Raw genomic sequence first — 13,787 nt, 5'->3', positions numbered from 1 at the left:
TAAATGTCCGTGGTCCCAGGGGCTCTGTCCCCACCCTCCTCTCCGCATGCGCACACCCGCCGCCTTGGCCCCACTTACACCTACAGGCTGACGGAGGCTCTTAAGTCTCTATGTGCAGTGCCACTTCCCCACCTGGGCTCCAGCCCTACACGGCTGGCTGTGTGCAGGCCATGGCCAACCAGAGCCGCATGCCCCCAAATTAAGGCACCATCTCTCCGCCCTCCCCCCACATGAAAACTTCTCTGCCTCTCGTGAAGGGGGCCCCATCATCCACCTAGCTGCCCAAAACAGAAAACTGCCCTCCCTGACTCCTCTCCCTTCACCAAAACCTGTTGATTCTACATCCGTGGGCCACCCCTCGTTCCTGCCACCGTCCTCGGCCAGCCACCACGACCCCTGGGCCGGATCACAGCAGCAGCGTCCAATCTGCTCTCTCCCCTGGCACCACATGAACACGTTCCCGAAGCAGAGATCACGTGGCCTCCCCGTGCAGGCAACCTGAGGCCCAGCAGGGCCCGCACCCCTCCCCGCTCCTCGCTCCATGCCCACTTCCAGCTCCCCACTTGACTACACTGAGTTACTTGTCAGTCTGCAAGTGAGTTCAACTCCCTCCTGTGGGCCTTTGCCCAAGCTCCCCCTCCACCTCCCACACTCTTCCCATGTCCCTCCAGGTGTAACTGCAGCTCACTCCTCAGTCTCGGCTCAGAGGCTGCCTCTTCCAGGAAGGCTCTTCAGATTCTGTAAGAAGCTGCCTTGGGGCTCCCACAGCACTCCCGCCACCAAATGACAGAAAGCCCTTCACTTCTCCGCAACCCCCAAGTCTGAGCTCCATGAAGGCAGAAGCTACCCCAGCTTGTTCTCAAGGGTTCCCACAATGCCTAGCAGATGATAACCTCTCCACGAACAGCTGTCGAAACAGTAAGTGAACGTGTGACCAAGGTGGCCGACCCCCCCACACTGTGTGCAAATCCCACGCACTATAGTCTGGAGGGGGCGACATCGGGGAGTGGGGTGTTAGGGGAGGGGCAGTTATGGGGTCCACCATGGGAGCTGGGGGGACCTGCTGCCCACAACCTGCTCCAAGCCCTGGAGAAGGTCCCTCGGCCAGCCCCGGGGTCAGGACGCCTCCTGAAGAGCAGGTCTCCCGGCCGCAGGAAGAGTGAAACTAGGACTGCCCTCAGCTCAGAGCCCGGGGCTTCCAGGAGCGGCAGGGGCTGGTTTGCTTGGAAGCCCAGCTCTGCCTGCACTGACCCAGCCCACCTGCCTCGGTCCTCCTGCCTCCCCTTCTCTGTTACCACGTCACAAGTCCGCCCGCCTGTCCATCCACCCACCCCCCCATCCTCTTCCCGACCCTACTCCCCTCCTTTCTCCAGCCTTGCTCTCCTTCTCCCACCACCTGGCCCCCTCTCCTCCCACTCTGCCTCCTCTTTCGCCTCCCCCGGCCTCCTCCAACAGCCGCCCTCCTAGGTGGGCCAGCTACGTTGTGTTCCAGGCTCCCCTGGCAGGGAGCAATAGAGAGCTGGCCGGTTGCCTCCACTACCAGGGTTTCCCCTGCACCCAGGCCCCCCACGCACGGTCCCCGGGAGGCGCAGGCTGCTTACCGTCGGTCAGCCCCAGGTGAATGCTCCAGTAGATCTGCAAGCACTGCAGCTCCTTCTTCATGCCGCGCTTGCAGCGGCAGTCGTACAGCGGGCTCTCCTGCAGCACCTCCAGGGCCGCCTGGCACTCCTTGTTGGCCAGCATGGTGTTGCGGTCCCGGCCTGCCAGGCACTGCCGCAGCGTGCGGTAGCGGGAGCTGCAGTTGGATTCCGCCGCGCACAGCTCATTGGCCCGGACACAGTCCACTGGGGGGCGCCAGCCGTGGAGCTCGGGGCCCTGCAGGGAGGAAGGGCTGGCCAAAGAGCGGAGGGTCTCGTCTGGGTGGTGGGGAGGGAAGACAAGCATGAATGAGGGCCACCACGACCTCCGACCCAAGACGCAGGCCTGGGGGCTTGGGCCCTTCTGGGAACTTCGCACCCATCTGACTCCAAAGCACACCAAGGCCGTCTTCACGCTGCCTTCCCCACCACAGAGAGGGTCAGAGGAAGAGCCGTGGAAGGATCCCAAGACACCAACATCCCTCCTCAAACCCAGAGGAGACCTCGAGCTGTCATTGTGCCCTGGCTCAACCAGATTCTCCTCCAATTCCACTCCGTACCCCTCAGCCCTGGGCCCAGGAGCCAAGCACAGTAAGGCCGGAAGACCCTCAAGCAAGACCGCAGACAGTCGAAAACGCCAGGAGGCCAGAGCAGAATGCCACAGCCTCAGCAGAGAGCTGGGAGCTGCAGGGCCTGCCCAAATGTGCAGAGGGGGACTCTCGCTTTCCTGCTGCCCAAACCTCCATCCACCTCAGTTCCAGCCAGAGCTCCACCCAACCTGCTGGGTTAAACTGGGAAAGCGGCAGGAAAGAAGTTTACTTTCCTAGTCTGTTAGGACCTGAGAGACCACAGCATCCAGCCCCCCCACCCCACCATTTTACCCTGGGGAAACTGAGACCTAAAGAAGGGAGATGGCAACTCAAGGTCACGCACGGACTGAAAGGACCCCTCAGACTCCTGGCCTGTCCATCCTGAGCTCCCAGACTCTAAGAGAAGACCCCGAGAGACAAGCCTGATCTGCGGCCTGAGGCATGCCCAGAAGGGGGCAGCCACCCCTTTTCAGCCCAGCCCTCCACACCTTCCAGTCCAACTGCACCCTGGCTGGAGACATGAAAACATGCCTTCTGTGGCCAAGCTGTACCCCAGCCCTGCCAAAAGAAAGTGCTGCAGGCAAGCCTGATAAGCACCCAGATTTCCTCCTTGTGTGTATGTGTGTGTGTGTGTACCTCGAGACGGGTCTTTCTCATCCCTCTCTCACACTTCCCTGACTTCCTTCTAAGGTCTATTTCTCCAGTACCTTTGCTCTTTGAATAGTCTTGTGCCCTCTCTCTCTGTGTCTCTGTCTCTCTTTCTCTCTCTCGCCTCCTACTTCTCCTCTCTTCCCTCTCCTCTCCACCCTTCTCTGAAACCCTCTCCTTCTCGGTCCCTCCTCTTTTTCTTCTTTCCAAAAGCCTAATAAGCAGCCAATTGCAAAAGGGAAAGAGCTTCCCTCCTCTGACTCTGGCCTCGTACATGGAGCCTCACCTCTCCAAAAGTGAACAAGCAGGATTCAGCCACCCTTCTCACCCATCACCCTCAGTCCTCTGAAGGAGGGGCTCGGGGAAAAAGATTCAGAAGTGAAGGGCAGAGAGAAGCCCACTTGGTCCTGTCAAAATCAAGCTCCCAAAATGGTTTCCTCCAGACACAGACATCCTCCCAGTGTTCCTGTCCACTCCAGATCCTGCCCCAGAAAAAGCCCTTCCATACACCAGAGCCAAGACTGCCTTTTCCAAGACCCAGGAGTGACCTGGGAGGCACCCTCCATTTCATCCGGCCCAAAGCATACTAAGATCCTAGGCCAGAAGTCCACTCCTCGGAATCCCATAGAATCTGCTCTCTCCCCGCCGGCCCATCCCTACCCAGAATGGCCACTTGTCACTCCTTCCCCCGGAGGCCCTGCTCAGGGGGGGAGCTACCGTAGGGAGACAGCGACACCTAGAGGCAGAGCACTGCACCATGAGCCTGTCCCTCCAGACAGCTATGGAGGGGAAAGGACTCCACCACTGAAGACGGAGGAGACCTACCCCGCAAGAAGAGCAAGTAGAAGACCAAGGGTTAGGCCTGGAGTGGAGAAGGCCTTAAGGGCCAGAGCAAAAGATCTCCCTTCTCCCGTTGACCATACCTCTGCCTCAGGACAGGAAGAGCTGAGGGCTGTGGCCAGGGGGAGACAAGACCAGAGAAGAAGCCAGCATGGGATGTGGGCACGAGCAGTGGGGCATCTGCCCAGGTACCAACTGGAGAGGTGTCCTCCGCCCAAGCTGAGGCAGCAGCTTTATTTCCTGGCTTCAGCAAATTCCTAGGTCCAAGAGCAGGACTCTGCGTCTGGGCCACCCAGGAGCAGCTGAGCTGACCCAGCTCACTTGCACCTGCTACCCCACCTAGCCAGCCGGCCAGCCTGCCTGCTAGAGCCTCAAGAATGACCCAGCCCCAGGACTTCCAGTGACTTCCCCCCAGCATCCCAGCAGCCTTCTCCCGTCCCACTTTGACTGTGCCTGAGGGTGCACTGTCTGAGACAGTGGGGAGCATCCTGGGCAGGCTTAAAGGTCAGGACATTGGCCTAGGGGATTGGGGCAAGAAGGGCACTTACCCTGCCTGCCCTACAGGTGGGGTCTAGAGCCCCACAGCACAATCCTCACAGAATCCTGGGCTCCTGTGCCAAAAGCAAGGGCTTCCCCCATCCTGCCAGCTGGCAGGAAGATGCTCTGCCGAGAGCCAGTGTACCCTCTCCCCAAACTCCCTGGCTGCACCCATCCTTGGCTTTTCTAGTTGGCATCATGACCCCCAGAACCAATGAAGCCCAGCCAGAGAAAGAAATAGCAACTGGGAGCCTTGGGCTGAGAATTGGAAAAGAGTAAAGGTCAGAAGGGTTAACTCAGATCCATCACGAAAAGGCATGTGGAGCAGCACCTAGAGACAAGGGGGACTGAGAGACTGCGCGGAGCTGCAGACACCCTCCCGCACTAAACATCCCCACAAGAGCTAGAGCGCACGCTAGCGTGCCGGTGGCAAGTGCCCCCCAAGTGACTTGCCCCATCCCACTCTCTCCCTGGGTATGTCAACCCTGGAGGTCAGGATGACTGGGCCAGAAAGGCCTCTCTACCTCCAGGCCTCACTCAGAGCCTTGGGGGGGCACGCTGAAGACCCACGCTCCTGACACCACACTTCACCGTGGCCCACACACACACTGCAGCTGCTTACCCAGTCTCACGCTCCACGAAAGCCTCTCCCCCCAAGTGGAATTTCCAACCAACTCCCAAGGGGGGCTCCTTGCCAAGGAAAGTGGCCCTGAGGCTGAAGGTTCCTTAATACCAACCTATCCCTTCCTCCTTGGCCGGCCTAACCCAGAGTCTTCTACTATCTGGTGGTCACTCAGTTAACCCCTCCCCCAGCTCTGGGAAGGGGCATCTCAAGGGAAGGGAACTGAAGGGCTCTGACCAAAAGGACTGCTGACCCCCTGCTCTTACTCCCCTCTCACCACTGCCCCCAGGGTCTCAGACTCCGAGTGCATCTCTGACACACACGTACACACACGTACCCCTGTATCGAGAACAAAGTCAACTCCGCACCCCTCTCAGCTGAAAACAGCCTGCCTGCAACATGGGGTTCTGGGCCTAGACAGGACTAAGGGGCTCATACTGCTCTTCTCCATCCCAGGGTATCAGAAGGCACCTCTGGGGTGCATACATACAGCTCAGCAGCGGGCAATCTGGCTGCTTTTCCTGAAATACAATTTTCTTTTCTTCTAGGTCCCAAAAGCTGGGTTTTCAAACCAGCAGTGGGAGAAAAGGTCAGGTTTTGTAACAACCCCTCCAGAATGAGAGTCCACTTGCAGTGGGTTGCCAGGAAGGGCTGCAGGCTCACAGTGGGCCGGGGGCACCTATCCAGCTTCCTCCCGCAGCCCCTCCTACCCTGAGACTGCTGCCTCTGGCTTAGGGGGGCAAGACCTGTGAAGGCCACACCCTAGAGCAGGGCAGGCACCCTGGGGAACTGGAGCTTCTGGGAGGGGGTAGAGGCAGGGGGTGGACAAAGGGTCTAGGGCCCAACCAGTATTGACTCAAATGCCCTATTCAAGCCAGGAGGGCCCTTACTAGACCACGCACATCTTTCTGTGATGGGCACCTACCCCCTCAGGCTTTCCCCCTCCCCTCCTCCAAGAGAGAAAGGGCACAGTTCTGACACAGGGAGGCCGCCTAGCTCACCACAGGCTAACAGCAGGCCCCGGGGTGGCAGGAACAGCATCCACACCGAAGCAGATGTGCACACCCTCAACATACTCATTACCCAGCTCCCCCCCCCCCAGCACCTACCCAGGGGCAGCAGCCTTGCCAGGGGCTCCAGGTCCGCACCAGGCCTCCCAAACACCTTCTTCCTCACCTCCACTCCCAGAATGCTCTCTCTATACCCATTTCCCAAGGAGCTGAGATGTCACATAGCAGGAAAGGGGGCGAGGGGTTGGGAATTCTGGGTGGGAAAGAGACTGCCCAGGGTTCAGGGGCACTAGGCAGCCCTTCCTCCCTGCCCTTGGAGGAGAGGGCTTATAGAATGAGCAGTGGTCTTTGTTCAGATCCGTTTTTTTCCATCACTCCTCTCCCTCTTCACCCAAGGAAGCAAACTTTGACCTCCCTCCCTCCTCTTCCCACAAGCTACAGGGTCCCCAGGCGGCCAGAGGTGGTGAAGGATAGGTAGTGAATGGTTGCTCGCAACCCTCCACTCCTGCCCCCGCATCTGGCTTGGGTCTGGGCGGGAGGGCGGGCAAAGGGTGGGGAGAAACTTGAAAAGTGTTCCAGGGAGTGGGGCCACTAGAAAGGGGTTCGGGAGCGGGAAGAGGGATGCATTTCCCAAAGGTTGATCGGCAGGTGAGGGGATGGCTGGCAGCGCTGCCCCCACCGATGTCCAATCAGGAGATCCAGGAGAAACCCATGCCGTCCACCCGAGTCGATCCGGGAGCCGACCAGAAAGATGGAACTGGCGTGATTTTTCTCTCCGCGACACAGAGCCTCTCCCCACCCTCCTCTCTTCCAGATCAAGAGTTGGGATTCTTTTTTCTTAAGTTGCCGCAATTTGAACCCATTATTTTGAGAGAAATGAGTGCTAGCATTGTGTGTGAGTAAGCGAGTGTGCGTGTGTGCGGAGATGGTTTGGGTGTTCCAAGTCTCCTTCCCGAGCCCCCAGCGTAACCAGCCAGCCGCGGTTCGCGTCCCTCCGCCCGCAGCCTCGCCGCCCGACCCCGCTGGGTTCGGCAGCGCCGGGGCCCGGCTCGCTCCGCGGCGCGCTCTCCCCGCCGGTCTCCAGCCCGCGCCCCGCTCGCCCCCAGCGTTCCCGGCTCCTCGCCGGCGACCGAACGCGCGGTCCCGCGCGGCCCCCCAGGCTCCGGCGGACTAGCTGCCCTCCCCGCCCGCAGGTACTCACCTAAAAAGAAGAGGAGGCAGAAGACGTTTGCCAAGATCATGTTAAATAAATCCCACAGTTTTTTGTGTCTTTCTCCCTTGGGTAAAAAATAATAATAATAACAACAATAATAATAGCCAAGCAGTGATAATCAGCCTCAAATCCAATGCGGAGATCCCAGCTAGTCCACCGGATGAAAATCCTGAGTCCTGCGATTCTCGCCTCTGGCTGGAGGGGGTGGGGGGGAAGGAGGGCGGTGGGCCGCCTCTCGACGCCCCCCTTGCCCACTAAAATCAAATATACACGTAAATGAGGGTATATCTGCTTTACAAGCCGACAGCCTGGTCCTCTCTCTGTCCTCCCTCCGCCGGTCCGGCAAGGCGCGAGTCCCCGCGGGTCTAATGCCCCTGCGCTTCCCAGGAGCGGACTGGGGAGGTGGGGAAGAGGCGATTTGAGAGTGAAGGGCTGGAAGGAAGCAGCGAGGGTGGGGGTCAGAATAAAATGCAAATAGGAGAAAAATCCACCGACGGGTGTTAGCGCCAAGGAACAATCCAGTGGGAGCTTCGAAGACGAGAGCCCGGAGTCGCTTCTTTCGCACCCAGACGAAGAAAAGATTAAAAAAAAAAAAATCTTCTCCCGCTAACCCTTGCTCGTCTCACTTTTTTCTAATGGAATTCCAGTGACCGAGTGTCTCTGCGTGCGTGTGTCTCTCTTCGCTCCCTCTCTCTCCTCTCCCTGGCTCTCGCTCTTTGCTCTCGCTCTCTCCAGCTCTCCCTCGCTCTCCTCTCTCCCTCCCCCTTCTCCCTCTCTCCCTGCTCCTCCCTCCGCCCGCCCCCTTCCCCCTTCGCGGCTCGCTCGCCGCGGCTCTCGCGCCCGCGCCCCTCTTCTCCGCCCGGGGCTCGGCGCTCAGGCTCCCAGGCGGCTGGCGGCGCGGGGCGCGGGAGCGCGGCGGAGCAGCGACACTCTGCAGCGGCGGCGGCGACACGGCGGTGGCGGTGGCGCCGGAGAACGCTGGACGAGAGGAGTGTTTCGCCGCTGATTCCCTCTGCTCTGCCGCCCGCCCTTCCCGGGACTGACCTACTGCCTTGGCCGGAAACTGACCGGCTCTCCGAGCTACGGCTCAAACCCACCAGAGCCTCCGCACCCTCCTCCTCCCTTCTCAGCGCGCCACCGCCCCCCGCCGTCGCGGGCGGGCTGCGCCCTCCAATCCCCACTGCCCCTGCCCCTGCCCCTGCCCCCGCGGCCTCGGCCCACGGGTCCCGAAGGCCTGGGGAGGCTCAGCTGAGGCCGAAGGGCGTGGAGTCCAGGATACCCTAGCCATACCGGGGGCACGAGGGGAGGGGCGCTCGAAAATCCCCGGCTGGGGGGCCAGGGTCTGGGGAGGGGCTCCGGCCTCACTGGGCGGATCCGTCCTTGGGCCGGGGAGTCCAAGCAGAGCTTCTCCCCGAAGGCGCAAGAGAAAAGAAGGACCCCCTCCAGCGCCAGCCCCCAGCGTCCCCGCGCAGCCTGCCTGCCGGGTCTCGCCCCTAGCACGCATACACGTGTGCTCTCCACACGGAGCTCGAGAACTTTCCCCACACGCCCCCGGCGCCCTCGGGCCCCCTCACGCCCGGCGTTGCAGCCCTTCGAGACTCTCCTTCCCCACTCCTCTCCCCTCCCCTGGTGCGGGAGGAAGGCCGCGGTGCCCGGGCGCCCTGACCGCCTCCTCCGAGGCCGGCTGACCTGCCCGAACCGCACTGGAGGGATCGGTCGGGGGCTCGCACCCCACCCCGGCGGGAGCGCCCGAGACCGACCCGGCCCAGGGCTCCGTGCCAAGCTCGGCGGCCCGCGTTCGGCGGTAGTCTGGGCTCCGAGAGCTCTCCCAAGGCAGCCGGCAGCTACCCGCTTCGGAGACTCCGGGTGGGGTCCCCCTCCCCCAGCCGAGAAGGGGGCGATTGATCCATCTGTCGATGGGCCGGGCTCACCGGCGTGTTTTAGTCACGGAATTTACAGTAAACGCCCAGAGGCACCAAAAAGGAAGCGTCTGGCTGGAAAAGGGCTGAAAGAGAGCTGAGGTTGCTGGCACGTTTCGGCAAGAGGGGGCGAGGCGGCGCGGCCGTGGACACGCGGGGGCACACGCCTACGCACGCCAGGCACCCCAGTTTCACTCTCCCTCCCGACACATCCTCAGCAACGTTAGAGCTGCCTGAGTCCCTCGGCGTTGGTGCACACATTCCTGCATTCAACTCGGCGCGCACCCCGTGCGCTGGGGTGGGGTACATCCAGTGCCTTGGAAACTTTCCGCGCTACCCAAAATCGGGTCTGGGCCGGATCTACGGTGTATTTGGTAGTGTCTTTTACCATGCATTTTTAAATGAACAAGACTCTAGAAAAGTGTGAATGTTAGAAATCGACCTGGGCGCGAAGGGAGGGGTCGCTCACAAAACCAGCAGCCTTCGCTAGTGGAAAAGCTAGAGGGAGCAACTTCCATCTTGCGGATTTAGGCGGGAACTCGGCTTCCTCAGCCCTGGAAGCACAGCGCGCGGGTCTCCACCGAATGCCTCTCTCGTTTGGCTGATCCTGGCGCGTTGGCATGAGCCCTATCCCCTCCCCACGCCACTGAATTATGCTCGATGGAGGCGCAGCCCTAACCAGTTCGCGGAAGACCTGCGCCAAGAAAGCTTGGGGATTGGAGCTGGAGAAGGCCTCCTCCGGGAAGGCCTCCCTGCCTTTACTCCGGGCCTCTCTAGTTCTAGAGAAAGACTTCTCTGACATCTGACAGGGTCTCCGGGCTTCTCTTCCAAAATTCGGGAACTTCAGGAACCAGCTTCAGAAAAGTATAGATGAAAGGATGACCAACTGAAAGGAATTATACTGCTGGGGAGTCTTGGACTGGAAGCCAGAGGTTGGGAGCCCACTATAACTCAACTTGCTTGCTCAGCTCCCCCACTTCAGGACCTTCTGGTCGCCCAAATACCCTCCACCATCCCCACACTATGGTATCTGTCGCAGCTTTTCCCTCTTCCAACGGCTCTATTCCAGACTCCCAAATCAGCACATCCCTCTTTCTCCTCTAAAAATTTGTTAAACTGTCTTTTAACCCCCGTGGGTATATGAAAGTCAACTCTGAAACAAATGTGGAAGTTTTGCCTGGCCCCCTTTCAGGTGAAGGGGGCGGAGAAAGCAATGATGGACACCCAGGAGTGGCTCCCCCTAGCTTACCTTGTTGGCGGGGGTGGAATCTGTAGCAAGAGGTGAGTGGCTGAGACCCTTTAGGGACTTGGGGTCACCAGGCCTTCACAAGGACGGTGGACAACACCGCCAGATCAACATTCAGCTTGTTGTGGCTGTGGGGCACTCTGGCCTTGGACCCTCTCTTCCTCCCTATCTAAATAAGCCTCTCCCACTACAGCCCACCCTCTGCTGACCCCAGCCCTCAACCTGAGCTGCCCTTACATAAGGCAGAGGCCAAGTGCCATACCATTATTTCCGGAACACGTGCTGTATGTAGGACTCCCCTCGGCCAGGATCTGCAGAGGAAATACAGATGAACACACACTAACCATAGGCAACTGAATCGATAAAATCTTTACTCTATGAAATGGGAATAAAAAAAAAAACCTCTAAGAAATTAGATGAGATACTGTACACAGAGCAGCTAGTTGAATGCCTGGTTCATAGGAAGTTGTTCACAAAATGTCACCCCTTACCTCTGGGATCCAGAAAAAGGATTCGGAACCTATGACGAGGCATAAAACTCACTGAGAAATGAGAAGAGAAGATAAAAGGCTATGGGGATTCAAAAACCACTTTGTAGAGTATGAGGATAGGAGATCTTGCAAGGGGGAGTCATGGGAGAGAGAGTCAGTAGATGTGAACAAAAGCCCCAGGGGTTCAAGGGCCCATCCCAGCTATCCTGAGCTAACCAGCCGGTAAGCCTCCTGCCCACCCACCCACCTTGCCTGTCCCTCCATCATCAAAGATGCAGAAGTTACGTTGTGCAAAGGGGAGGGAAAGAGAACACTTAGGCCCTTAGTTTCTTGCCTTTGCCTCATCTCTCTAGGCCTACTCATCTTGTGGAGTGGATTCTCTGGAGAGCAAGAGCAGTAGCAGAGAGGGAAGAAGGACTGGGGGAGGGGGTTGCAGCCCCACTGAAGTACACATACGTGCAGGACACACACATGTGCATGTCCACACACACGCATGCTTACACACACACAGGCGTGTGTACACACGCACTAGCTACAGAGCTCAGCTGACCAGACCTGCACTGTCCCCAGCAGAATCTCATCCCTTCCTCTCCTTCAATGGAGGGAAGAAGGCTGAGTGAGTGTTTCCTTGCCCTGGAGATAAAAACCAACCAGGAATAAAAAGAAGGTGCCAGCTAACGTGTCAGAAACCACCATGGGACAGTGGCCCACCCCAGAGTCTCTTGCAATCAATCAACCAGAACAGACTTATTGGACCCCTTCTTTGTCGCCAGCACAGTATCGGACTGCCCCTGCCACGGAAACATTTACAGATAGAGTTAGAGCACGCACCCATGAAAAGAGTGAGCAACCCAAAGGCACACTGGGGCCAAGTAAGAGAAAAGAAGAGTACCACTGGATTTCAGGACTTGCTGGGGAGGCAGGATTCCAGCTGGACCTGAAAGGATGGGTAGAATTTGGCCGAACACAGAGGAGAGAGCTCTGGGAAGGGGGCAGCGTAGGTAAAAACATAGCGGTAGGAAAGGTTTGACAAACAGTCCGAGAGTGAGGAACCACGGCACAGCTTCGGGGCGGGCTAGTGGAAGAAGATCTGAAAAGTCCCATTGGGATGGACAGTGGAGGACCAAGCTAGCGAAGGCTTCGGTCTTGCTGCCCTAGAAGCCACCAAAAGTTTCTGAACAGGCAAGTGACAGGACGAAAATTGTATTTTTGGAAGATTGATCTGACAACTCTGTGAAGGATGGAGACAGGAGAACAGTTAAGAGGCAGTTATAACAGTCTCACCCAAGGTAACAGGGGCCCAAAACCGGAGGAGGTGGTGGGCACGGAGAAGGAGGTGGTGGTGGGCGTGGACAGGAAAAAGTGTCAGAGGCAATATCAAGATAAACCTGCAGACTATTGGTGACAGATTCATCACAGAGGCCTGGGAGGGGGGAAATTGCCTTCTACTCAGACAGTGGTCAAGCCAGGATAAGATGACCAGCCCTGACTTCTCAGGCTTTGTCATTGGAAAAAATAAAGTAACCAGCTTTATGGCAAGATACATGTTGTTATGTCTCTAATTCTTACAGTAACTCTGTGGGATAGGTACTTAACAGCCCCATTTATAAGTGAGAAAACTGAGGCAAGAAAAGTGATTTAACTCTGCTGAAGTCATATTTTAAGTAGCAGAATCATGATTCGAACTCTGGCAGTTGGGATCCAGGGTTCCTCCCTGCTAACCTATGTGCCCTAAATAAATAAGCAAGTGATGGCTCTCCAGCCTGTAAGTTTTCATGTCCCAATTCAGAGCATCTTAAATACTCCCTTTCTCCCTGCTCTGCCTAGCAACCAGTGTGAAGACATTGTAAAAACTGAAATCTCTTTTTTCTTTTTCCTGTGGTCCTTGTCTGGCCTCATCCTTGGTGCTCGAGTAGAGAGCCTAGCAAGGATCCTGTCCAACACGACGAAGCTGCACAGCGCCCAGCTCAACCATGGGCTTTCCCAGCCCTATCTCAGCCCTCTGTCTCCCTTGTAATGGCAGGCTGAACACCCTTACCAACATTCCCTCCCCACAGGGTCACTCCCGATCCCTGAGGCCCAGCCTAGAAGGAGAGAACTAGTCTGGGAGTGGGGACCAGCAGGGATTCAACCAAACCATCTGATCCCCAAGAGTGAACAAGGCTGCTGGGCAGGGTGGGTGGGACCAGGCTAGCAGGGAAGAAATGCATCCTGCACTGGGGGCATTGTTTTCTCTAATTGATTTCGGTCAGTGTTCTCTGCGATTTATCATCGTCTTGGGGGGGGGGGGGAATAGCCCATTAGAGGGGGAGGATGCTGCTGCCCAGGGATGCAGGAATGCAGATGGGACGTTAATCCTGCAGGGAGCTCAGAACCACCCTCTGTGGCTCTAGCACCTCAGAGTTTCCCACTTCCTCCTCCCTGATCTTGAAGCCCTTACAGCATCTCTGAGAAGGGGGTGTGGCAGGATTAGCTTCCCTTCCAAGGGAACCAACTCAGGCTTGAAGATGTCCCACTCTGTGGCCAAGGTCACAATGCAATCAGCAAGTGGCAGAGCCAGGACTCAAAAGTAGGTCCTCCCATGCTCTGGTCTACTGAGATTTCCCCTTCTAACACAGAAACCAAGCATTCATCCTGCCAGGGTACCGGGCCTCTCCGCTGCTTTCTCCCACATAGGAGATCATGGAGGAGAGGGAGAAGGCATCCAATAATTTTTGGCAGTGCCTTTCTTTCATCCAGGACAGGTCTAAGAAGGACTGTTTCTCTGAACTCTTCTTTCACCCGAAGTCACAGATATCCTGAGAAAACTGTAAAACCCATTTCTCCTCTGCCCCAACACAACTCCCCAAGGCAGCAGGAGCTGAGCTGGTAAACGGCCCTTCTGAGCTACTGTCAGCTTAAAATATCCCAGCTCACTGTCGAGCCTCCTCCCCAAAGGCCCTGACTACGAAGCTCGCCGCCTGTGCTGGCACCATCCAGTCCACGCCCCAGCATTGTGCTGGTGCCAGCGCCGGTCGGCAGACCCCAGCTGCCT

The 13,787-nt window shown here is 57.9% G+C and overlaps 1 protein-coding gene across 1 annotated transcript in view; it reads right to left on the bottom strand.

Annotated features, from left to right (window-relative positions):
* The window catches only part of GFRA2 (GDNF family receptor alpha 2), an 84,688-nt gene extending 76,847 nt beyond the window's left edge, over window positions 1-7,841 (bottom strand). The window contains exons 1-2 of the mRNA XM_026519064.4: window positions 7,086-7,841; window positions 1,602-1,916 (exon numbers count right to left, since the gene is read on the bottom strand). Of these exons, the coding sequence (XP_026374849.1) occupies window positions 1,602-1,916; window positions 7,086-7,125 (355 nt within the window). The 5' untranslated portion in view covers window positions 7,126-7,841. The remainder of the gene's footprint in view (window positions 1-1,601; window positions 1,917-7,085) is intronic.
* Window positions 7,842-13,787: the final 5,946 nt, after the last annotated feature.

The sequence above is a fragment of the Ursus arctos genome, unplaced genomic scaffold (assembly GCF_023065955.2).
Source record: "Ursus arctos isolate Adak ecotype North America unplaced genomic scaffold, UrsArc2.0 scaffold_11, whole genome shotgun sequence".
Lineage (NCBI taxonomy): Eukaryota > Metazoa > Chordata > Mammalia > Carnivora > Ursidae > Ursus > Ursus arctos.
The sequence above is the reverse complement of the archived record's forward strand: the minus strand, read 5'-3'. Positions and strand labels throughout refer to the sequence as shown.